The sequence below is a fragment of the Aulostomus chinensis genome, chromosome 10 (genome assembly GCF_037954235.1).
Source record: "Aulostomus chinensis isolate RoL2024-O1b breed Wild chromosome 10, RoL_Achi_v1.0, whole genome shotgun sequence".
Taxonomy (NCBI): domain Eukaryota; kingdom Metazoa; phylum Chordata; class Actinopteri; order Syngnathiformes; family Aulostomidae; genus Aulostomus; species Aulostomus chinensis.
In genome coordinates this window covers 10,221,944-10,248,039 of record NC_141329.1, presented here as the reverse complement: position 1 = coordinate 10,248,039, position 26,096 = coordinate 10,221,944, and the positions used below count along the sequence as shown (strand labels likewise).

At 42.8% G+C, this 26,096-nt stretch overlaps 1 protein-coding gene across 4 annotated transcripts; it reads left to right on the top strand.

The window, feature by feature from the left end:
• The first annotated feature begins 874 nt into the window (after window positions 1–874).
• On the top strand, window positions 875–23,730 carry pax3b (paired box 3b). 4 transcript variants are annotated; one of them, XM_086215115.1, is made up of 9 exons: window positions 875–1,288; window positions 1,663–1,898; window positions 2,039–2,165; window positions 2,464–2,607; window positions 13,779–13,978; window positions 14,352–14,517; window positions 15,145–15,359; window positions 18,074–18,353; window positions 22,210–23,730. In XM_086215115.1, exons 1-9 carry the CDS (start codon window positions 1,204–1,206, stop codon window positions 22,242–22,244), a joined length of 1,488 nt encoding a protein of 495 aa, XP_086071241.1. In that variant the 5' UTR covers window positions 875–1,203; the 3' UTR covers window positions 22,245–23,730. The 4 variants fall into 4 exon arrangements, with proteins under 4 accessions (XP_086071241.1, XP_086071243.1, XP_086071240.1 ...); XM_086215117.1 differs by having other exon boundaries at window positions 2,036–2,093; XM_086215114.1 differs by having other exon boundaries at window positions 2,036–2,165.
• The last annotated feature ends 2,366 nt before the right edge of the window (window positions 23,731–26,096 follow it).

Genomic DNA, 26,096 nt, shown 5'->3' with positions numbered 1-26,096 from the left:
AGAACTGAAGTAAATTCAAAAACTGAGAGAAAACAAGTTCAGAAATACTAAAATGTGCATATTGATGATGATACCGTCTTGACATAAACTCTGAACAATGAGTTTTTAATCGAGTGTCAATGAATCTTATTTAAGATAATAAAAACACAGGCTAAATTAGTTGTCAAAGAACTAAAGCAATACAACAAAACAAAGCAAATAGCCCAACAAATATAGTGCACGTTCAACTAGTGGCGTGTTCCTATAAAAGGAGGACTGCACACTTAGACTAGAAAGTGATACCAATATTTTTGCTCAATATTTCAATTATTTTGCATTATTGAGCAGTTTAAAAACAAAAACAATAATAATAATCACAATAATAATTATGATTATTACTATTATGATTAATATTATGTCTTAATTGCGTTAAATTTTCATGTCACATTCGTCATTTAATATCATCCTGAATTTTTATGATTTGATATTTTACTCCAAGAGATGGCAAAGGATTTATCATCAGTAATTTAAATGGAAAGGGTCAACATGGACCAATTTATTTGACTGTCTTATAATTTACCACATGAACCAAATAATGCTGCCTCGTCAGTCACCATTTGTCCACGATCATAAGCAGATTTGGTGGTTAAACAGTAGACTCCATGCAGAGGCTTCGCCATGGAGCTTACGCCTCAGTCAATTGCTGCCTCTGTCCTGTTGTAGTTTCACTGTAACAGCGTCTCTGATTGGTCTAAAGTTTCCAGCCTCAGCCAATCACAGCAGTTCGCTGTCTACCGGGTGTATTCGATCGACCAATCACAGCCGGGAGCGCTGCCTCGGAGCGAGAAGAGCTCCGCTACTTTTGACGGTCTCCCCTCACTTTGAACCGGTGTCAACAAACAACAACAACAATATTTTGGCCCTGGCTACATCGCTTTGACAGCTACACATTCGAGAGCTCCGGCACCGGTGAATAAAGCAGAGGAATTCATAAACTTTATCTTCTTAACATACATCAGTTCTTTTTGTCGTCAATTGCCGCTCCTCCGAGTCTTGTGGCTGTCCTGGGACACTGGTGCTTGGCCGAAGCCCGAGTGCGGCTAACCGAAGCTAACCTTCCAGGAAGCTTCCCACAGGCGATTTAAAACGACGTCTTCTCGCAGCAGACTCGGGGTTTGGGCAGCAACCTCCCGCCTGGAGGAGGTATCTGGTCACTGGGGTGGTATGACAGCGTTGGCTGGGTCAATACCCAGGATGATGCGACCCACGCTGGCTCAGAACTACACCCGCAGTGGCTTCCCTCTGGAAGGTAAAACATCACACTGCCAGCATGGACGGTTACTGCCCTGGATGTTGACAGATAGGCCTGGCTGTGTTACTGTCTTACTTTCACCAACTTCTTGTCCCAACTTCCGCCAGACTTTGTGCAGTCATAGAATATTTTTTTTAAACAAAGCATCTCACTTGTTAGTTACTCACCCTTTTGCGTTAATTTAATTCCAATTTCTTCCCTACTTTTTCAGAAATATTTTCAACGGAACATTTTAATACTAACTTTTCAGACATTGACTGTTGCTCACAAGTTTAAATAGCAGAACATTTTGTTTAAAGCTTATGTCATGGGTGATGTGTCCCGGGGCTATTAGGAAAAAAAGCTGATTTTTGTATTTTAAATGCATGTAGTGTCCACTCCACTGGGTCAAGGCCGAGTGAACCAGCTCGGAGGAGTTTTCATAAATGGCAGGCCTTTGCCCAACCACATCCGACACAAGATCGTGGAGATGGCCCACCACGGGATCAGGCCGTGCGTCATCTCCCGGCAACTCCGGGTCTCTCATGGCTGCGTCTCCAAAATCCTGTGTCGGTACCAGGAGACGGGCTCCATTAGACCCGGGGCCATTGGTGGCAGCAAACCCAAGGTAGGCTGGGATAGCTGTCCACATTCCTCCTGGAAGTTGATAAATCACGAATAAGCTGTTGATTTTAAGATTAGAATTGCATCCCATTAAAGGCCACAACAAAGTGAAAAAACACTGCTTTTTTCTGACTTTTGAAGCAGGCAACGACGCCGGACGTAGAGAAGAGAATAGAAGAATACAAGCGGGAAAACCCGGGTATGTTTAGCTGGGAGATTCGGGATAAATTACTGAAGGATGGGATATGTGACCGCAACAATGTTCCCTCAGGTAAAAAGGGACAGGAATGACAAGTTTCACATTATTATGATGATGATGATGATGATTATTTATTATTATTATTAGTAGTAGTGCTAATAGTAGTAGTAGAAGTAGTATTTGCAGTAAGAGTAGCAGTAGCAAGTACTATTATCTGTCATTTCCCTTAGCACTAAAAAATATTTTTATATAATTCATAGATATTTCAGAATATTTTCAAAATAACTTTGAAACTTTTACCATTTTTCCATTCAGTGCCATTTTTGCAGCCTATTATCATTTTCACGTAACTTTGAATCAACTTTGACAGTGAGCGCCATCAGTCGCATCATGCGGAGTAAATTCGGTAGTAAAGGCGACGAAGAGGAGGATGAAGATGAGATGGAGAAGAACGAGTTGGAGGACAGCGAGCGCAGGGCCAAACACAGCATCGAAGGCATCTTGGGAGACAGATGTAAGTGAACTGCTGCTCTGCTGTTAACGCATGTTTTAGTTGCTGCTGGTTAAGAAAATAGGACGGACACACACACACACACACACACACACACACACACACACAGGAACTACCTTTTCATCAATTTTTTAATGTGTGTTTTAAAGTGTTGATTTAAGATGGATGCTATTTCAATGGTGAAAATGAGAACTTTATAGTCTCTAAATTATATGATGGTGATATTCTTGTTCCAAAAACTCCCCTATATATATATATATATATATATATATATATATATATATATATATATATATATATATATATATATATATATATATATATACATATATGGATGATGGATAAAAGCAGCCTGTGTGTGTTGTAAAGTTGTTGCATGGGGGTGTGTATGGGGAGTATGTGTCGTCTTTTGTTAGGAATTCGTTATCGACGGTATCTTGAAAAAGCTTTTCTCATGAGGCCAAACCGTAAATCAAACAGCAGGTGATGGCTCTGTGCGGGAACTAGTGTTGGTTCTTGTGTGTGTGTGTGTGTGTGTGTGCGTGTGTATGTGTATGTGCGCGTGTGCGCGCGCGCGCGTGTGCGTGTGATGGGGCTGTATAAAAAGCAGGATGGATGAATGGCCCTGTTACAGTGCACGATAGTAGGCTGCAACATCAGTTCATCATTTTTTTGTTGACCTGATAATGAAACCAATCGCACTTCGTTCACTCTCTCTTCTTCCCTCTCCACTTTTTCCTTCACATTCTCTCCAGGCCTGTTGATTATTTAGTACATGTAGGCTCTTTTCATTGGGGTTTCACAGTTGCGTCCCATTTATTTTTCACGACCAAGTGAAACCGATTCAAATTCGTTTATTGTCAAACGGAAACCCATTTTTCACGTTGCTACAAGGGTCAGTTTATATCGACTAATTTTGTATCGCTTTTCTTTTATATTATATCGACTTTTCCCCCATTCTTTCTGTATAAAAAGGCCAGATGGACATTTTATAGAGCAAAATCTCACAAACTTTATAGAGTGGCGCAGCGTGGATCATTCTACACTTTCTTAAACTTTTTGAGTGGCTTCGGACGCATTTGGCTATTTTATTTTACTTTATTTTGAATGTGGATTAGTATATTATTCCTTACCCACCTTATCAGGTGTTTTTATTGGTGCGGGTTTTTTTTTTTTTACATGTAAGGAAATTTTCCCAATCAATTCAACTCCCGCATGAACGCGTGTTTTCCTCGAGTTTTTTGTTTGTTTGTTTGTTTCGTTCTTGTTTGTGATGGTGAGTTTGTGAGGAGACTCAAACCCGTATTTGTCACCCTCGTGAAAAGTCCTCGAGTGAGACTTGAGCCTCATTATTGTAGGCTTCTATTTCCCTCAGCTTGTCCAAATATAACCGCCGTGTTTCAGCGTATTTCAGCAGGTGAGTGTCAACATCAGTGGTCGGGTGAGCGTCAGCGGAGTCGGGGAGGAGAGATAAAGGACTTCAGTCCGACGAGACAAAATGTCCCCCAGATGAGTTGATCAAACATTTGTTCAACGGTTTCCATCAGCTCACAAAGACACGCCTCGCGCGCACAACGGGACGCGCGAGGATGAACTTGAGAGACAAAGGCGCGAGAGTCTATTTGGGGCTCACGCTCGGGCTGCGCGCGGACAAAAGGCCAGCTTGGAAACAGCTTTGGCCGCTGCTTAAGAAGAAGAGAGCCTGCTTATGATTCAGGCCGAGGAGGAGGAGGAGAAGAGGAAGGGGAGAGCTCAGAAAAGCCCGACAAAACACATTATGAGGCCGCAATGAAGGATGAATTATTCAGGGAGCGGCTCCGGCACGTTTAGAGGGAGAGAAAATGGCCGTTTTCACCTACAAAATGTTTCCTTTTCGGGGTCGTCTAAAGAGGCCGATTGCTATTCACAGAACAATTGGGGCCTGTGAGATCCACTGACTTCAGCTCGAGGATGCGTGCGCGCTCACAAAACTGCGCACATACAAGTACGCGCTTAAACGTTGAGAAAGGTGTCATTTTCAGCATAAAGGTGCAGATGTTGATAACCTCGTGTCTCTGGTGTGGCTGCACGCAGCGTTTTCTTGTCTTCTTTTAATTGAAGGAGAAGTTACAAACATCACCAAATTGACCTTTTAGGAAAAATTCTGCGCAAGTTGTACTTTAGATTACCTGTTCCCTGTTGGTGAAGTTCATAATATTATCATTTTTCTGCTCAGTAAACTGAGAACAAGCGCCGTGCTGTCCAGTTTCATCTCTAATTCCCATGCTTTAAAAAGCAAAAGCAACACTGGCTGAATCATTCAGAGCCTAAATTGTAATGTGTCATAATATTCAGACGTTAATTGGTCCACTAAACGGAGCGGGGCCCCCTCTGCCTTGAAGGGTGACAATAACAACTCGGAGACATCTCCAGTCTGTAACTCATAATCTCGAATTTATTCTTTGAAGAGTGCCGCGGCCTTTCCCCCCACATTAATAATGTCTTCTAAATGATGTCGATATTGTGCTATGTCACATTTAATGACGGAAGGAGTGTATTAAAGAGTGTGTTTGGTGAATGGGGGGCAATGTTCTCCCCGGAGAGCCCCGGTCTGGCCCGGAGCGCCGCTTCACAATGGGGGCCCCCGGCCACCCGTCCTTCCCTGCGCACAACTTCGAAATCTCACCCCTCCTCCTCCTCCTCCTCCTCCTCCTCCTCCTCCTCCACCACTTGCTCTCCAAATCTCTTCAAGCAGATTAAATCGACTCTTTTATTTCATCTCACTTTCATCTGCAGAGCAACACCGCCCCTCTCCCTCGGTTTCCTCCTCTGTTTGGTGTCAGCCTGCAGCGCCCAGCTCATCCTCTGGAGCGCATGGCCCCAACAAAGGAAACACCCATAAACTTTTTCATTATTTACTCATTTATTAACCCTTTGTATTTGCAGTTGAAAATACTAAGCCAGCAAAAATGACAATAACAGAAAAAAGAATCAACGCATTTACTTTTTTTGGATTAAGATATATATTTTATTGGTAAGAGCAGAAAAACACTGGTAGATGTCATAAATGATTGTCAAAATTGGTCCAAATGTGCTGAGTGTGTTCTTGGCAAAGAGATTAAAAGCATTTCTTTCAGTGATGGTAATGTAATTCACTTGTTAGCCAACTTGAACGGCTTATTGATATTAATGTGACTAAAGCTGAGTCAGTCAATTCCAAGTTAAATACACTGTTGAATGATTAATACCATCATTTATAGCTATCATTGATATTTTCTTAAATCTCCTCCAAAGTTTAATCCCTTTCTATCAAATTAAACTATATTTGGCAGTACCGTCTGCCCTGCAGGCCTGGTGCTGGGCTGTCCCAAACTCCCAGCGTCATAGTAATTAACCCTGAGACAAAGTTAATGATTAAAACAGTCACGGTGGCCCAACCCCCTCCCTGCTGCTGCTGCTTCATATTTTCACAGTGTATCTTTTAGACTCCTTACTTCGTTAGGTGAAATTAGCCAGATAATACAGAGGAGCCTTGTTGAGGGCCGATACATTTCCATTTAGGCTGGTCATGTGTGCACACACATATACACACGGCCACATGCATGCACACACGCACACACACATTCCTCTTTGCAATGCAAACAGTCAAAGGGATAACTTTATTTGGTGAAAGAGGATCCTGGAAAGGGCTAATTGAATAAGCCCAGGATCTTTGAAAAAGCCCTTACCATGGTGAGCGCAGTCATCATGTCATAATTAGGTTTATTGAGGCGCATTCCTTCAATCTGCCTCCATTCTCCCGGGCTCATTGTATCCAGGGCCTGGGCCAATGGCCGGGGGACAAAAGGGAACCGTGAGCACACAATACATGAAAGAGCCGTAAAGATTTAGCTGGCTTTGTAACAGAAACGGAGCAGGACTTTGTTTGTGTAAATAATGTGGGTGTGTAAATTACGACCTGGGCTGAGGGATGGCATGCTGCAAATGTAATATACCCTGGATTGACGCCCTGCAATGTGGAAAGAGAGGACTGAAGGAGTGATGAGAAGAAGAGAAGTGGAGCGATGATGATGGTGTTTGTCGAGGTACTTAAGTCCCAGACTGGTGTACGTTAAGGAGTCTGAGTGACCCTATAGATGTTTTCAGTCAGATTTCCTTAATTTTATTAACTGAAGTTTCATTCTGACATGCAGCAACACTAAAGATCGACAATTAACTATGAAGGATATTTTCTCCTCCCTGCAATAAGTTTCCACGCTGCTTCTGTCTTACCATCTCTGACAAAGACAGCACCAATAAGGTCTCGGAGAATCTTATAATAGCTATTGGCTATTACTGGCCTGAGCCAAGTGTCTGCTGAAGAGGCCTCTGTGTGTCCGTTGAAAGAATGAATGTGTCACTCAGTGAGTCTCTGGGCAGGAGGGCAAAGGGGGGGCACGAGGGCCAAGTGGCGAGCACCAAATCACTCTCCTATACCCTGGGGCGCTCTGTGTCCCGGTCTCCTCATCCCGCAGTCCTCCCTCTCTCGTGAAGTTTTTTCTAATAAGCCCATGCATGAGGACTATCCAAGCATGAAAACATAGTTATCTGCCGATGAATGGTCGCTCTATACTTCATTAAAGCCTCTTTTTCCTTTCACACTCTTATTGTGACCCTCTGATATCAATTCAAAGGGCAATTAATGAATGCACACCAACTTTGAAGTCAGGCTGATTTTTTTTGGGGGGGGGTGCAAGGGGGTCTTGTGCGTGTGTGTATGTGGAGCAGGGATTTGAGGGAGAGGGGGGTGCACGGGGTATTCCCCCTTCAAGACCAGCTCGAACACTCCAGCCTTCACCCGTGATGGACTAGCCACATTGAGCTGCGAGCGAACGAGCCCTAAAGACGGTTTGAAGGGAGTGAAAGAGTGAAAAGGCTCAGGGAAGGTCAAGTAGAATGGCTCGCCTTAGAATAAGGCCTCTCTTTATCTGCTGCAAGTATGCACTATAGGCACAGCAGCTGTGGGGGGAAAGGCAGAGAGAGGTTGTTTTTTAATGTGCATGTGTGTGTTTCAAAGAAAATAGGCAAGAATGTGTGTGTTTGTCTCTGTGTCACTTTCAAGCGTATGTGAGTGTGGTTGTTTTTCGCGTGTGTGTATGTGCATACATTCGCATGTCTAGAGGTTAGGGTCAAAGTTTGCAGAGGCCAGCAAGAGGCCAATAAATGCAGCATCTCTGCTGCTGATGGGGGACAAGCAGCTGTCAATCAACCGAACCCTGACTTTTACTTGTTAACTAATCAGCTTTTGTGACACTTCAAGCATAAAAAATGAATGTTTATGTTGTAGCCATGTTGGATTATCTGCGATATAATGCTGAGGTTTAGATTATTGAGCCAATGAAATGAGTGAAAATAAGAAATTTCGTTCAGGATTTTTGAATGAATGTCCCACTCTGTAAAACATGATTACAGGTTTTCCCTTGTTCATATAGAAGCGTACTGCCAAACCACAAGTTCCTAGGTATATTTACCATCTGAAAGTTGAGTTGGCTAAAGTATTTCGAGGTAGGAAACTCATGCCTGCCCTTACCCATCGAACATGAATGCAGCATTATACAATGCTGCGACTTAATGTCTAACTAAATATAGTTCTTGACTGTTTGGGGTTCACATGGTTCTGCAGTGTAAATCCTTCCCTACCACGTTTTATGTAACATTCAAGATAAACGGCTGCCGTCGCTGGTGGCAGCAGACAGAGGAGAGACGAAACTTCCTTCTTGCCTTGAAAACAAAGAATGACAGTTAACTTGCGCGAGCTCACCTTGTGGGATCTCGACTTGCTCCCTGCTGACCTGAGCTGTATGTCATTTCCACAGTTAAAAGACAGAGAACTGCAGGGTCACAGGCCAGCGTGGGGTCGCTCTCCCCTAGTGCTACACAGGAAACAGGGTTAGGAACACATTTAGTTACAAATGACAGGTAACCATTTCCTGAAAGCCACCCAACATCCTCAACTCTTCCATCAGACTCTAAAACATTTAATCATACCTTAAATAAGGTTGCGATCTGTGACAGTTTTTTTTTAAACTTTTATTTAATCAGGTAAAATAAAATGAAAACTTTTCAATGCTCATCTGTTCACTCTCATGCAAACAAACACATCTCAGGCTTATTTATAGAGCAGCTGTGATGATTCAAACTCCTTCTTAGCAAGTCAAGTGAGTTCACCCCCCTTTTGCCCTCAAAAACACACACATAAATCCACAGGCACACACACACACGCACACACACGCGCGCACACACACACCATCTTTTTCTTAACCCGCCAGAGACAGTCGCAGATGGGTCCATAAGCTGTCAGTAAAGCCATTATCCGAGCCGGCATCTGCCTGCGTTGACTTCTATATACTGTTTAATGCAGTCGACCAGTCATTTAGTCGCTGAGCTCTTGAATAGGAGCAGCATGGTCGGCCCGCCCAAATAAATGCTGCATTTGTCTCCTCTGCCTTTTGTTTTGTATTTTTGGAGAGGGGTAGGTGGAGAGAAGGTGGGGTGAGGAGGTGTGTGTGTGTGTGTGTGTGGGGGGGGGGGGGGGCAACGTGTCACAGCCTCAATTTACCCTCACTATTAACCAAAGCCCCAGAAGAGTTACTGGGATGTGCGAAAAGGGGTGTAAACAGCTCACATATGGTCAGCCAATTCCCCCATGTCCCAAAATTCGAGTTGGACACATCCCCTTTTGCTGGATTTGTCACTGCCTCTCTCACCCACACATGTATACATCCTCCATGCGTACTGTCTCATGTCTCAGTGGACATATTTAAGTCTTTGTGCACCCCCCCCCTCCCCCCACACACACACCTTCTAAAACCCCAGAAAGTCTTTCCAACAGTCTGTTTCAGCTAAATCCTCTTTTCTCCTCCTGGTTTTCTCCTCTCTGGGATGGCGTTGCGTGGCGGTGGGAGCCATTTTTCGCCGTCTTGGCTCCAGAGAGGTTGTTTTGGCTTGCAGTTCCATGCTCTGAGCCTCTCAGGGCTTCAGTTTGGTTAAATTAAACAGTTTTCTTTTCTCCTCAAACCCTCTCCACCCACCCACCCCCTCCAGCTGCTTCGCTCTTATTTTTCGGCTTAATGCTCCTCGGCTCTCCCTGCCTTTCCATGCCCTTCTCCACTCAGATAATTTTCCCTTTTAAGGCTCATATTTTCTCATGTTTCAATGAACTAACCAGAGCCAGTGCAAACCCCCCAGCCCCCACCCCACTCCTATAAGCTAAGGTGGAACTGAAGTTTACAGAGAGAAGTCAAGTGTTTACAGGGGTTGAGAATAGAGCATTTTAAGATGTAGCATATGTATACAGGCAAGGAGCGATAGCAGGGTTAGAGTGGATAATTTGATTGGCTAAGGCTATTTGACGGTGCCAAATTGACGTGATCAGATCTGAAGGATAGCGAGGCGATGACGGAAAAAGGGGCACTCTGAAACCACAGGTTTACAAGATTGGAAAAGATGTGGGAAGCAAGGGAAACATCTCACCCTTGTTTTTCTCCACTCTTCCCCTCTCGCCTCTCCTGTTGTCCCAGTAAAATACTGATTTGCCGTTACATTTCATTGTTCCAAAGATAGGTTTGGAAAGTATTGTGAGTTTGAACATTTTTTGAACCATTGTTAACGGATGCTAAAGAGGACATGTCTCAGGCCTGACAAGCTTGATTAACGTGGTCTAAAAATGCATGTTGAGTCAGGGGCAGCCCAGTGCTGTGTACATGGGTGAAGAGAGTCATGTGCTTGTGTGCTTGGAGTACTGCTGTGTGTGTGTGTGTGTGTGTGTGTGTGTGTGTGTGTGTGTGTGTGTGTGTGTGTGTATGTGTGTGTGAGAGAGAGAGAGAGAGAGAGAGACAGACAGAGAGAGAGAGAGAGACAGAGAGAGAGCTCTTGAGCCAAGCTGTGGCGTGAATGGGTGGCTGCCCTCTCTCTTGGCATGACTCTGACCAAATAGTCCCTGCCAGACTATGTGTCACTGCATGAGCCCTCGTCATATTACATTATATTCTAGTATTTCAAGAATGTGGTTGATGCTCTCAAGCAAGATGTTGATTAAGTAGGAATAGTTTCAAAGAAGAAATGATCTCAGAAGGTGAACTGCAAAGTTCACGTCTAACAAATTTAAACTTACACCATGGATGTCCTTCTTTTACTTTAATTTGGCGTTTGAAGTGTCCCAAAGTATTAGAAAGTCATGCACATGAGTTTCTGACTATCAATTGTCTCACATATTGACAATTTGAAGCACAAATGAGAATTGTGAATTTTGACTTTCACCTGTTACTCTTCTTCGTGATACGTTGTCACATTGTTATTTCATAAGGTGATGAAAAGAAGTAAAGGAGCTGTTAGAGGAGGTTAAAAAAAAGAAAATGGGAGGAGTCATTTGGAGGGAAGGACTGTTGCATCTCCTCAACTAGTGTCCATGTACAAACCATTCATGTACCATGCTTCCACCAACAACAATAACAACAAAAAGCAACACAGATGCCCAGACAGACCATCCCCTCGGGTACATTTACATTGCCAACAACAGCCCCTGTTGCCCCTCTCAACCCCTCAGGTACTCTTACAGTTCCCTCTGGAGGAAGGAGTATTCTTTGAAAGGGGGAGGGGTGAAATGCCCCCCGGCTGTGCCCCCCTCCCCATCCCCTCTGCAGAGCCTCTTTATGCCCTCCTCCCCTCTATCCAGCTCCCCCGTGGGGCAGGTGACAGCCCTCTACTGTGAAGGGCTGAGGGAGCCATGACGGATTCCACAGATGGAGCGTGGAAATCGCCGGCAAAGACTTCAGCTCTCTGCAGCAACAAAGAGCCTGAGAGGGAGAAATATGGGTGGAAAAGAGAGATGGCGAGAAGGGGGACAAAGAGAGAGAGGGAGAACTGGGAGGAGTAGGAGGAGGTTGTTTAAGGAGGATGGTGAAAACTATGTTTGTCTGGTAATTTTTGAGTTTGCTATCACGTCAATCTTTTATAAACATACAGTAAACCATTAAAAACACCTGTCAGCTGTAATACGCTCACATTTTCTTTCTTATCATTATCTTGAGCTTCCCCTCAGACTTGGCTATCATTTCGTGTCATCTCGTCATATCTTAACATCAAGTGATTTCAATCCAACGAAGTGAAACAAATGAGCACTCTCCAGTCGTCTATAAAGAATCGGCTTCAGGGTTGTAATCACGGCTACACTCCCGAGACTTAAGAGGTGCCACTCTGTCGCTTCTTTTGAAAAGTTCTCCAAACTCCGGTAGCAGTCATAACCGATAGGTAATTCCAAAGTGATTAAGGATTTTCCCGGCCGCCTCGGCTTTCCCAGGGCCCAAATCCCTGTGAAATGCTGAGGAACGTGCATGCTGCTAAAGTCGGGGGGAGCAAAAAAGAAGAATTCCTTGTGGCCCTCCTCTAGGAACTAGAGGGGGAGGCTACAAAAGGCCTCATCTCTTGTTTTTCAGTCCTCCTGTCCAAGACTCCAAAGCCCTACAATCCACACCCGAATTCCTTCTGCAACATCTAAAACACAAGCCGTAGCAAACCGCCAGTCATAGAAAATGGTGTTTGGTTGGTTGACAAGGCCAGTTGGAAAGCTTTTGTTATCATGTCAAACAATTTGTTGAAGTCCCAAAACAGCTGAATGAATAAAAGTTCCCCTTTTCTCCATCACTTTGAGAGAATGTCCATCATCTAAGATGTTAAAGATGCAGCGATCTAGGAATTCAAAGTTGCATATTATTCAGCAAAGGGTTAAAGCAATGTCTCTATTTCTCTCACTCCCCCTTTGAAAATATTTTACTTATTGGCTCCCTCATGCTTGAATGTTTCTTTACCAATTTGCTCCTAATGCATGTTAAGTTGACTCCCACTGCTATTGGTGTTGTGAGGAGAAAATCGCTAAAGGGGGGGAGTGGGAGAGGATCAGTTTCACACGAGGGGCCCTGAGCTATTTGGATTCTCTTGTATTTTATTGTTGCTTCTGAGGGGGAACTAATACAGTGTTGCACACAAAACTTTCCCTGTGCTGAGGGGGAATTAATTAAGTGTAACACAAAAAGTCTGAGCTTTGGCCTTGGTGAACTTATAAGGGAGCCAATGGAGTGTTTGAAGTAACTGAATCACAAACCATGCTCATAGAAACTAGTTCACAATAGTGTTAGTAGTGATCTGAGATGAAAAGGAGTGAGGAGGGCTGTCAGGACGGATGATATCAGCGCAGCTCGGTCAAGCTGAAGATCACACTTGATACGTCAAAAATAGTCCCACATTATGGATTCATGAATGCTGTGATTGATTTATGTGTGGTTTTGTTCATTACATGTTTAATATTGTTGCGAACTATGCAGTAGAATGATAAAATCTGAAATATTAAAACAGCTTAAAGAAAGGAGACGATGATGAAAATAATCACAATTTGCTTACTTGTGTATGTATGATAGACAGTGGGAAAAAAATCCACTGTTGTGTATCCTTAGAATATGTGGAGACAACACTTGACTTGAACTGCTTTGTTGAATTAAGCTTTTCTAATTAGTAACAACCATCTAGTTTTCAGATTTGTTTTGTCATGTCAAGTCATTCTTGTCAGGAGATAGAGGAAGCTTTCCTTTCAACTCAGACCAGTGCTCATCCAGTTAACTGTCCACACACACACACACACACACACACACACACACACACACACACACATACACACACACATACACACACACATACACACACACACACACACGTCTGAAGAATGGCCCCTGGATCCAAATTAGCCTTTTGTGTGGCTTTTAGTCCACCACTATCCCTGTGGGGTGCTGGGAATCCATTCTTGTGGCATATTCCCTCTGAATTAAGGTTTGTTTTGCCATTACGTAATGAGTGTGTGTGTGTGTGTGTGTGTGTGTGTGTGTGTGTGTGTGTGTGTGTGTGTGTGTGTGTGTGTGTGTGTGTGTGTGTTCGTTGGGGGTGTTTGGAAAACAGACAACAAATGAGTTTATGTTTACTGTCCTGCTCGTTCATTTTGAGGTCACTTGATTGCAGTCAGGTTTTACAGATCAGGTGGTCACTGTTGAATTTAAAGATTGTGTGTACGATGAGAAAGAAACTTCTACACCAATTTGCCAGATTTAACATGTGATGTTGAAATACATTCTCACCCTGATCTTTATCTCTCTTCGCCTTTTTTGTTACAGCGAGTCATTCAGATGAGGGATCCGACGTGGAGTCTGAGCCTGATTTGCCGCTAAAAAGAAAACAGCGGCGCAGTAGGACCACCTTCACGGCAGAGCAGCTGGAGGAGCTGGAGAGGGCCTTCGAGAGAACCCACTACCCTGACATCTACACCAGGGAGGAGCTCGCTCAGAGGGCCAAACTCACTGAGGCCAGGGTCCAAGTAAGAGAGGAACTGAACACAGATAAAAATGCTTTATAACGTGTTAAATATTTGCATGTTGTTCAGACTTTAAAAGCTTGAGGGGCAGAAAATTTGAATAGAAGATTGTTGACAGAAATACCTTTAAGTCAATCTCTGTGGCTCTGATGTAACAACGCAGCACACTCAATGACCTGTCCTTTCTGGAAACTTAGTAGCACACTTGCCATTAAAAAGTAGACTGATCTCTACTAGCTTTTTACAATAGCACACAGAAACACACACGTCCACAAACAAAATCACTTCTCCCATAAAGGCTCCAGTTTATGAGTCAGTAGGAACTGTAGGAGCTCACAAAACACTGGCTGAACATCATCTCCGTCATCTTCTCCAGGTATGGTTCAGCAACAGGCGGGCCAGGTGGAGGAAGCAAGCAGGAGCCAATCAACTGATGGCCTTTAATCACCTGATCCCAGGGGGTTTCCCACCCTCAGCTATGTCCAGCATCCCACCCTACCAGCTGTCTGACAGCACCTATCCCCCCTCATCAATAGCACAAGGTACAGGACCATATAGATATCTATTCAAATTAAACATGTGTTTTAAATTTTGGAGTCGCTTTTTAAAACCATTGCTCCTAAAATGATTTACACAGGTACATGTATGTAATCGCTTATTTAAGGTTCAACAAAATGCAATCATTAAAATTATGTCACAAAAAGTTGATGATTGTCAGGCTTATAGTCTATCCCAGCTGACATTGGGCATGAGGCCGGGTTCACCCTGGATGGGTCACCAGTCTGTTGCAGGGCCATCAGGAGCAATTAAGGGTTCAGTATCTTGCTCAAGGATACTTCAACATGGTCACCGAGGGAAGTGAGGATCGAACCAGCGACCCTTTGGTTTCTAGACAGCCACTCTACCTTTGAGCCATGCCGCCCATAAGTTATTCCTTCGCTGTAAATATTAAGCATAATTTGAAACAGGTTTTTTCCGACTTAAACAACTTTTCTGTAGTTTTTCAATGATGGTGATACCACCCACTTAGTGGGCACCCTGTGAGTCTAGCTTGTGCCTGGGGATGAGGATGCCTTATGTATGTTTGACCGCGATGTTGGTGGCTCTTAGCTTAGTAATGATGTTTTGCACTGTTAGACTCGACCCTAAAACTGTTCTTTCTTTGGTAGTGTCAGAGCCCCCCAGCACAGTGCATCGGCCCCAGCCTCTCCCTCCCTCCTCGGGCCACCAGCCGTCCGGCGGTGGAGGACAGGGAGAAGGAAGCTCAGCCTACTGCCTCACCTCCGGACGCCATTCCTTCTCAGGATACTCAGACAGCTTTGTGAGCCCCGGGGGACCGACCAATCCCATGAACCCTGCCATAGGAAACGGACTGTCTCCGCAGGTGAGCGAACTTTGCCTATAAGCTGCTCAGTCAGACGTAGAATAGTTTCAACCTGCAATTAAACTGATCCTAATTTTAATTTGCTGATTTGATTAGTTTTGCTACCCGTTCCATCCATCACAGAGAAATAAAATAAACATAAGCACTCAGCTCCACCAGGTCTCAAGTAAAATTATCATAGCATGATGGATGGTGAGCATTTATATCCCTAGCTATATATGTACATAATAAAATTTAGTTTTGATCACATTTCATCACTGCCATTATCATATGACCAAATTTTATCTACAAAATATTGTAAAACATTTATTTGTGTTAAGACTTTTTTCCTTCAAAAAAACAAAAACTATTGATGGAATGAAAGACTTTTTTCTCATTTTAAAAGGAAAGTTTAACTTCATAATATTGTCAAACAATAAATTCAACTCAATGTATACCTTAATTTTTTTAAGATGCAAAATAATATGGATCAGAAGGTGACAAAATATCTTTATGAAAATGACAACTTGGGTAGTTTACATGCATGAATAAGTGTTCAGACACGGCTTTACACAATTAAACCTTGAAAAAAGGAAACACACTCTTGTTTTCCCCCCTAATCGTAGCTCACCCAGGTATGTGGACTACATAAACACACTTGTTTAATGCTACAACACACTCAAATCATACAGTCCTCAGCAGAACCTGACGATGGGCCGCTCACTCCTTGGGACAGAAGTGAGATAATTTTAATAAGTGTGTGAGAAATGAGAAGTGAAAAGACAATTACAGCCAATTATCTGGGCGTGAAGTCCCAGGGTGTGTGCTCTTCGACAGAGGAGACAGAGGAGACCCTAACAGGCAGAAAATGAGATTTCAGCCTGCCTCCTCAGAGGGCAAGCCATGGTGTTGAGAAGACGGCACTGAGGAGGAGACAGCACACGCATGCTTACATTTTCTCGTAATTACAGCAACACACACCCGCACACACACTGTAGATAATTGATCCACTCCGTGACATTATGAGGATCAGCGAAGGATTCTGCACCGTCTTAACACAAGTATTACATGACATGCTTGAGCAGCATGGCTAAGTCAACTTCTCTGTTTAGATTGGAAGATTGATTACAGCTCTTTCTCAAATTATTTCAGATACGGCCTCTTTTATACATACTGTTTTATTATTCGTGGTCTGTTAATTGTGGTTTTTTGATATAAACAATTAACTGATCCATCTGAAAGACAATTCAGAGGGCACATCGTAAATGCTTTAAGATATACAGAGCTGTATGCATGAAACACTCACACACACACACACACACACACACACACACACACACACACACACCCACACACACACACACACAAAGAGTATTGTACATAGAGTCAGCAGAAGCAGCGTCATGTGTATGCGCACTGCTGCTATCCTATAGCCTTGAGGGAAGCTTCTCGTGATTGCATTCTTCAAATGTTTGCCCTGATATTCCCCACGTGAAAGCCAAGGTTCTAATTTATTTGTATATATTTCATATGGTAGGGAAGGAATGTCCCATCTCAGATGTTTCCCCCCATCCCGACATTCTTCCCTGCTAACTCCTGGACTCACTGATTCAGGCCGCTGGCAACAGAAGAGCTTCAATATGAAGCTCCCTTGCCTGGCCAGCCAGCAGCCATCTCATGCAGCGGCAAGAGGCTCGGGTCACAGAGAGAGGGATGATGGGTAGAGATATTTTTTTTTAAAAAAGCATGAAAGTCATCAGACAAGAGCCTCACAGTTTAAAAGGGATGTGTAACTACTCCCTGCGGCATATTTCGGCAACAGCACTCTCTTTCTGTTTCAACCAAAATCTCCAAAGGCAGGTTAATTTTTTTTAGAAAAATGTTAGCGGGCAGAGAAGGAAACACAAGTCCCCACTCCAAATCAACATGGACTCCTCCATTCACCTCTCCTACTTGGGAAATGATTTAAGCAGGACCATGTGTGTGAGTGGATGTAGAATAATATGTCACTTAGAGGGCCAAGAGGAGCCAAAGAGCTGCGTACCTGCTTCTTATTAGGACAACTGGAGGAGCCCCGAGGCCTCTGCTTTGCTCCCAAGGAGGTGGGATATCATACATTTGGAGGTAGCAGGTTCAGTATGACTTACTATCATAAGTGATAAAAGCAGCCTCAATTTCTTATTAAGAGGTCACTGAACTCTTTGATGATGGACAGGTAAACTCAGGGGGTCGTTGATATCAGGCCTGTTTAGAGACCAGTGGAAACACTTTGCCCTGCAGCTCTTTTCTGTCCATTGCTGGCCAAGGAATATTCACTCAAATTTGATTATCTGCTCGCTAATAAAGACCAGGTCAAGAGCTAACGGATTTCTCAAACTGCAAATATATCCTGAGTGCTCACAGAGCCTTTTTCTTTTCATGCTATCTTTGTCAGCATATCTTTCCTGGAGATACATTGTTATCTTGTGCCATGGGTTTTTGGGTAATAGTCAAAAAGGAATCTTTGAATAAGTTGAGCTGTGGATCTGGGACAAATTGGTTAATTCTTCTTTTCTGTTTGCTGTCTCTGTCTGGGAAGTGCTTGCTGTGAGCTTTTTGATGTGCGCGATAGGGGGGTTTCTTCAGCATACTACTCATGCTAAATCAGTTGAAGTATTCTGGGGGCTTGTCTGAAGTGAAAAAAAGAGCATGTTCTGTAAATCCAGCAACTCATCACACTTCTCTCTTCAAATTAGGTGATGGGCCTGCTGAACCCAGGCGGCGTGCCACATCAACCACAAAGCGACTATGCCATCTCACCTCTGACTGGTGGGCTTGAACCACCTGCTGGCATGGCCGCCAGCTGCAGCCAACGCATGGATCACATCAAGGGTCTGGAGGGTCTGACCAGCGTTCCCTCCATGTCGGCTCTGCCCTCCCTGCCCAGCTCCCAGTCCTACTGCCCTCCTTCCTACAGCTCACCGGGCTACACTGTCGACCACATGGCGTCCTACCAGTACGGCCAGTACGGACAAAGTAAGGTCAATAGACTTCGCCTTATTATTCTCTCCTGTTGACTCACATGACTCAGGCATGTGTTTGAAGAAATGCATGAAATGAAAAACAATTAGCTTTGTCTGCTCATTTTACTCTTTCAAACATCAAGAAAAAAATAAGAAAATAGAGTGAACTGAATATTTTTTTTGTTTTACAAAGCAAATGGATGAAATGCTTCAAATGTAAATAGCGTACTAAGTTTCCACATCGATATTCCACATTTGAAGACCTCTGACAAAGAATGAACAGCTTTTTGGCTACCGCTGCGTCTGTCAGTGCATTTAGTTATTAATCTATAGTTGACATTTTGACATGCTTCAAAGAATGTAGGCAGGCTTTTAACAGAGATCAGAGGAGACATGTTTTCAGTTAGTCTCTTTGGGTTGTTTTTTTTCTACATTTTTTTTCTACAGTTTAATATTTTGTCATGTGAGATTGATTTTAAGAAAGGGGGACAATGAAAGACCAGTAAAGACTCCTAGATACATTTTATAGTGTTTTTGAAGAGCTATTATCTTTTGAAGACATGCTTGTTTAGCTTAGAAATCATCTTACCCACCGCAGGAAAACCGCAGGATTGTTAGGAATAGTTGAAGACTTTCCATTTTTGTGTTCAAACCGCTCACTTGTTTTATGTTTATTTGAATTCACTGTATGAGAAATTAAACACACACACACAAAAAACAACAACGCCTGAATCACCTCGTAATTGATCAAATGAGCCTCTGGTGGTCTTGTTCCAGCGACAAGTTCTTGTACATGCGGCCCACAACACACAGCAGTCAGCTTGTTAAGCCTGGGTACACTCGTGCCGTCTCAAGTGTCGGGGGTTAATTGTGCAGATCTGACTCCAGCTGGAAAGCGAACAGTCTGACGCTAATGCTGACATTTGCCGTACTGTTGAGTCAGCTCCCATCAGGGAACAGTGTAGCGCCTGATGGCCCCTTTCTGAGTGTCTGCTCTCAAAGAATACCTACCTGTCTAGTCCTAAGAGGGTCTTTTCACTTCACATTAGCCTTATCCTGCGCTTCAAAGAAATCTAAGTTGGGAAGGCAACATCGTTTTCCGTCACAGTGTGATTGCAGCGACCGCAGTTTCCAATTCTGGTCCACAGGGGGTTGACCAATCAGGTTCATCCACTGACCTGGAGACAAAGCCCTTCAAAGAACATGGCAAGCATCCAATGAGTCAAGCTGCATGTAACTCGCTGCGGCAGCAAGTATCAAATGAATTTAACTTAATATCCGAGAGATGTCTAATGAAGTATTGCGGTAAAATATCTCCAAGTGGACTGAATAAAGAATTAGGGCCAACCACCTCTTGTATGTGGCACTGTGCGTGTACACACACACACACACACAACCAGGACAACATATGTGCTCTCATAAACCTCTGCTACGTTCCAAGCTCGAGCAGTCCATCTTGATGTGATTAATCAGTGCGACTGGATAGCCGGTGTGCAGTTGGGCTTGGAAGTGCAGAGGAAAGGTCCTTTCTGGGGGTGGACGGATCCTAATAGCCTCTGGCAGGGAGGCTATTAGAAACAGGTGCTAGGACTGAGGTCAGCTGGGGAGGCAGCCTTTAACTGTGTACAGCAGATTCCAGTGGAAGAAACTGTGGATGGATCCATACTGCTGCTCATTTTCATTTCATAAAGCTTTCGCTGGACAGTCAGAGTGGTAATTCAGCAAATATTTGTTTGTGTCTGTTTAAGTACTGTCTCTGTTATTAAGCAGGCATTGCAGTGGTCACCTGTCAGTCAGCGCCCAATTCTGTTCTCAACATTTTTAGGATCACGAGCCCTTCCCACACTCCATCTATAAACAAAATAATAAGTTCCATTTTGTTCAACAGTTTAAGCCTAAACTGAGCTGGTTAACATATAAACATAAAACTGTACAACCTACAGGCTATGGTAAACTATTTCATATTTTCCTTTGTTTACCTCAGAAATAATCCAGCAAAACCCATGGAGGTCCTGACCCCCAGGTTGAGAACCATATTATATTGATTCAGTTCTCTACCTGCTAACTCCCGCTGTCAGTCAAATCTCCTAATAACTGCTCAGAATTGCAATAACATCCAGGAGAGATAACCATGATGCTATTTTTAAATGGCTACATGTACACTCATATTCCACAATATTTCAAATTTGATAAGGATCGTGAATTTTTGGAATTTGGCTTTTTTGTAAGTCCTGTTTTAAGAGTACTTATTCTGTAGACATGTATGAAGTAATTGGAACATGCGAATCAAGTTTGGGTTTGCAGTCCATACGAACTCGAGTCACATGATCTCTTGTCTGTCTACAAGACCTCTTGTCCGTCTTTTGCTACTGAGTAGAATGCTAATAAGTGAAGGACTTCTCAATCATTAAACACATCATAGGTGAGCAAACTTTTCCTTAAGGAAGGCACATTGGGAGCAATTATGTTACAAAGTCTCATGATGTGTTACATTTTAACCAGACTGGAGGGACCATAGCTTTAGTTCCCTGCCCAGCTAACTGGATTTTTTGCGGCTGGATATAAACGGGATTATTTGTGGAACATTAGTTTTCCTTCTTAGTCACGATATTGTCATTTCTGAAAAAAAGAGAAAAAACAGAATGATCGCGGAATATTGAAAGCACGTAAACATGGTCGTTTTATTTTTGTCACCATGAGGAGTCTGGGTTTAATTCACTCCCCATCGCATATTTTAACAGAAAGTCTAAAAAAACAGCCAGAGACGTTGCAAATTTACATCCGCCTATGTCTACTACTCTTATGCAAACATGAGAAATTGAGTTGTTTGTTTTTCCTCCATCTTACGGAGCCAGATATGTTTAGTATCCGTAGTATCCGTTTGTATTCATTCGCTCCGTATCAAAGCGTAGCAGGGGTTTACTGTCAGAATCCTGATTTCTTACTCCAGGACAATCTGAAGTTATGGCTTTTATTCACATCAGTCATTTCTATGAACAGCGTTCAAATATTACGCGGTGTCAGATCACCCTCAGCTCAGAATAAAATCAATATGTCCTCTCTGCAAGTGGTGGATTAAATGCTTGCTACATCCAGACTTATTCATAACAGCTGTTTCTACCTCTCATCAACTATTTTTAGAAAAAAAAAAGACAAAAACCCCATCTCAAGTAAGCATAAAGTCTTTTCTGAAAAATTATTGACAAATTCAACTATTTTCATAATGTTTTCTTAAGCCGTGCTTCGAAATATGCTTTGAAATATATGAATGGGAACGCATGCAATCCAGGCTACCGCTAGCACTGAGGTTGTGTCCTCACTGTTTTTATTTATTACATAATGAGTATTTTAGTGGATTATTTTAGTTTGTTATTTTAGGCTAGTTTTTTATTGGATTTATTTTCTAATTTGAGGCCAAGCAATAATCAAATAAATGAATAAAAGATTTAGTAGTTCCACACCAGGATTACTATTGCTGCAGGGTGAAAAAGGAGTATGAAGAAACATCATTCACTAAGAATGAAATATAGGAGAAGAGGTCCTGTGCAGGACATGACGTAGCACATACTTTATTATCATTATTTGTTTGTTACAATGAAGTGTATATCACACACACATATATTATTTCTTCACTCTCAGATTGAGAAATGTGGTTTCCTCAACCTCACAGCTTCCCCGGCAACCTTACACCCAAAACTGCTGTTAGTCCATGCTATGCTAACAATAGCCATATGTGAATGGAATGACACGCCAAAGCACATGTCCAAAATTGATTGCACCATTTATCTCTTTTATCATCTTCCCGCTTTTTCAAATCCCCTTTTCACTGGTCATAATTTAACAACTGTCTTCTTCTTTTTTCTTTACAGGGGCCCTTCCTTATCTGAGGCCTGAAATCACCTGATCTGGAGCCTTGGGATGTCACAGAGGGATGTGCGCGCGTGTGTGCGTGTGTGTGCGTGTGTGTGCGTGTGTGTGCGTATGTGTGTATGCAGCGAAGGAATTCATTGATTATATGGACTAAAATGTGCATTTACCGGGACATATTCTCTACTGCAGGATTGGATTATTCATTCTTGGTGGAGTAATGGACACCCCCCCCCCCCCAAAAAAAAAGCTAAACAAAAAAAACAAAAGAAGGGACCACAAGGAGGATTACCAGACCAAAAACTATTGATTTACTGTGAACGTCGCTGTTACCAGATGAACAGCAGCGACACCAACGCTTAAATCAGTTGCTTCAGCCCACGGCGTCAGTGAACCTGTGGACTTGTTATGATAGCAAACACAAATCTATCGCTTCAGATGATCAGCCTTGGAGCTTGGATGCTTTAAGCAACATGTTTACATATCTGAGGGCCACATGATTCCATATGAAATGTATCACCAAATTAATCCCTAAATTGTATGTGCTGAGGGGCAAAAAGAAAAGGCTTGATTTTATTGGATATGACATTTATTTCAGATCCCACACACGGAGGAACATTCTAGAAGCAAAGAAAACAAACATGGAAAAATGATTCTGCGGGTTTTATTGTATCAGAAATGTACACCGCAGCTGTACTGCAGAGAAAGTCCATTTCAACCTCCGAACCCCCCCACCTCTCTCTCTCTCTCTCTCTCTCTCTCTCTCCCTGTGCCTCATTGATGTTTAGGATGGCAGAGCAGCGATCCTGGCCTTTTGTAGTTGTAGAGAGGACTCAGAGGAGGTCAGGGGGCGACTTTAGGGAAAGTGACAGATGAGTTAGCAGTAGAGGAGGGTGGCGGAGAAGTGGCTTTCAAAAAATAGAGGTGGGGGGGGGGGATAGGCAAGATCGATCACAGGCTGAAAACCCTTTAAAGATCCTCTTCATGGCAGAAAGAGCCACCAGGTCACAAGTCACGACCGAGAGACACTTGAGAATGCGAGAGAGTGAGAGAGAGTTTCAAGACATTTAAGACATTCTCCCAGCTGACCAGACGTGCAATATCATGTATCCGAGAGTCGCCCTCACCATCAGAACAAGAGAGAAGTCTTACTAAAACTTTCAAGTTGTACTTTTGAAGTAGTTCGGGAAAACACATGTGCTTTGAAGAATCTCGCCTTCAAAGCATGTAAAAAAAGCAATTATCACAAAGCCAAAATTCTATTTTATTTGTTGCGTTGCGCGGGATCAAGTGGATTAGCAAGAAATATTGATTTCTAATGCATTCCAGACATATTTATTGTCACTAATGTACTGAATGGTATCAGTTTAAACCATTCCATGTTGTCATGGGAGCGATAGAATCCATCAGGTTGCCTCCATACAAGCACTCATCTGTCCATGTTAGAATGAACCAGTCATTTTAGTCCTTTGATATATTTTTTTGTATTATCTGACAAAGCGATATGACATAATGTCATGTGTATAAGCGCATTATCATTACTATTTATATTGAAATAAAAATTCTGAAAATGACTGCTGTTTTTAATTCCTTTCTTGCTTTGTCTGAAGATTAAATGGAGCCTTTGTGTTTATTTCGGTCTTGTCTTGAGAAAAAGAAAGCAAGTGACTGTCATTCAGAATACAAATACACCCAGAGACAAATATGTACTTTGAAGGCGCTCATGTGAACCCCCCAACAAAAATAGGATTTGCCAAATGGGGATCACCAGACACTGGATTGGACACTGAACACAACAGCCTTTCTCACAGATGGCTGAAAATATTCCAACATCTGCATTGGTGTGTATTAATACCCCCGCTGGCCCCCGCTACTGTAACAAACTCACTTTTGTTTAACAACCTCTCAGATGAAGAGAACAAGCCTTAAAGCATTTTCAACAAACAGTCCCTCCAAAAACCTCTGCAACCCAGTTGCCCTGTGTGACACACACACACACACACACACACACACACACACACACACACACACACACACACACACACACACACACACACACACACACACAAACAGGGCCCTCTCTGTCTGTTCATACATTATGTTCATGATTACATAGTGTTGTTTCTCACTGTGTCTACATGTAGCCAGAGGCTATTCAGCCTAATTATAACATTTTTCTGATTAATCGTGTCTGCTCGCAGTCCTTGGAGGGGCGGCGCTGTGTGCAGCCCGGCCAGCGGGACCGCACACTATATAAATAAAGTCTAAGTCAATAACAACGCTGAAGATCACTCACAGGCTCATCAGCTCTATTTGCTAAGCCTGAATAATTCAGTCAATGAGAGGACATTGACACCAACAAACACACTCTCACTCTAATCCTCCACGGTGCTGACAGACACTCCCATGGACGCTGGTGTGAACACATACATGTTAGACACGCATGTGCAAACGCACATGATGTGTTTGTTTTCTTAATCAGTCTCCACCATTAAAGCATTACTTTTATTAATGAAGCCTCCCCAGCACTGAAAAGGCTTTTATATCTTTAATACACCCCAGAGTGTAGTTAAATGAAACTGTTTTAACAGCATTTCATGATGATGGAAAATCCTGGGATTGTTTGCTCGGCACCAGCACTGCCAGCAGGCATTTTTACCACTCAGACAACAATACTGAATAGTTGTTTTTTTTTGTGTTTTTTTTCCCCCCCACATTCCCCAATGGAAATATTTCCCTCATTTAAAAATAAAATACAAATAAATTTCCATCCATCTATTTTCTGCTGCTTATCTAGAGTGGGGTTGCAGTGGCGGCATCAAATAACCTAGACGTCCTCGCCTTCAGAAACGCGCTCCAAGGCGTTCCCAAGCCCTGGGTTCCTCCAGCAGGTTTTGACTCTACCGGTCTCCTACCAGTTGAATGTACCTGAATTATCACCAAAATACCCTCAAAAATCAGGTAGCAAAACTCACTAGCATCCACTGTCTCAATCCATCATTCTGTCACAGTGACTTGGACCTTTGACCATGAAAATGTTTTCAGTTTGTCAAGACAAAGAAATAGAAGCTCTGCTTGGTGTTTTTTGGTCGATCGCATACAGGCACTCTTTGAGAACTTCGAGCGTTCTGGTTCATCTTTGAGTTCCACTCGATAGTTGTGATAACTTTGAGGAAATCTCAATCAAATCATTTCTTGACCCATAAACACACACAGTTCCATTGAAAGTTTCAATTCTCAAGAATCTTTGTGGTGTCAGCATCATCTAAGCCCCGCCCACTGGACTCTGCAGAACAGAAGATCAGCAGAGCCTCTGTTGTACTATGACGATGTTCTGCCTGCTAAATTTTTTTAATTTATTGCAATCGCTCTTTTTTTTTATCAGAAGCAAGATGAAAACCTTCCCTTTTTTGTGGTATGGACTAAACAGCCTAATACTTTGGGAAGTTCTAGAAATTGAAAAATGTGTGTTCCATTTACTATCAAAGAAAAATAAAACATCAAAATCTGTGCAAGTTCAGTTTATCATTTATTTGTTTTTCAAAGACATTTTCCCCCCCCCAAAAGAATATATGAGAGGGCTTTGAAAGAATGGGAATAACATAATGGCCCAAAAAACAGTGTAGCTTGCTTTAATTCATAATGTGGGGGAAAATTATTTCTGAAAGCTGTTTTTTATTTCTATTTAGTTCTATTAATTCACCCACGCTGGAACTTAGTGCAGTCGCAAATAAAATTGAAACAGGAGTAGATTGGTTCTGATTTCTTAATGTTCCGCGGGAAAAGAAAAGGGAAACAAGAAAGAAAAATGGACAGATAATGACGTCACGTTACACCCCGAATAGGTACAGACAACACAGGAACATAACACCTCTGCCCCACAGGGCGA

What these genes read in the sequence shown, in the direction of transcription:
- pax3b (XM_086215114.1), top strand. Translation starts at nt 1,204, where the DNA reads ATGACAGCGTTGGCTGGGTCAATACCCAGGATGATGCGACCCACGCTG. An exon ending in AGGCATCTTGGGAGACAGAT is followed by an intron (nt 2,608 to 13,778) that starts GTAAGTGAACTG and finishes TTTTTGTTACAG; the next exon opens with CGAGTCATTCAGATGAGGGA. An exon ending in GAAACGGACTGTCTCCGCAG is followed by an intron (nt 15,360 to 18,073) that starts GTGAGCGAACTT and finishes TCTTCAAATTAG; the next exon opens with GTGATGGGCCTGCTGAACCC.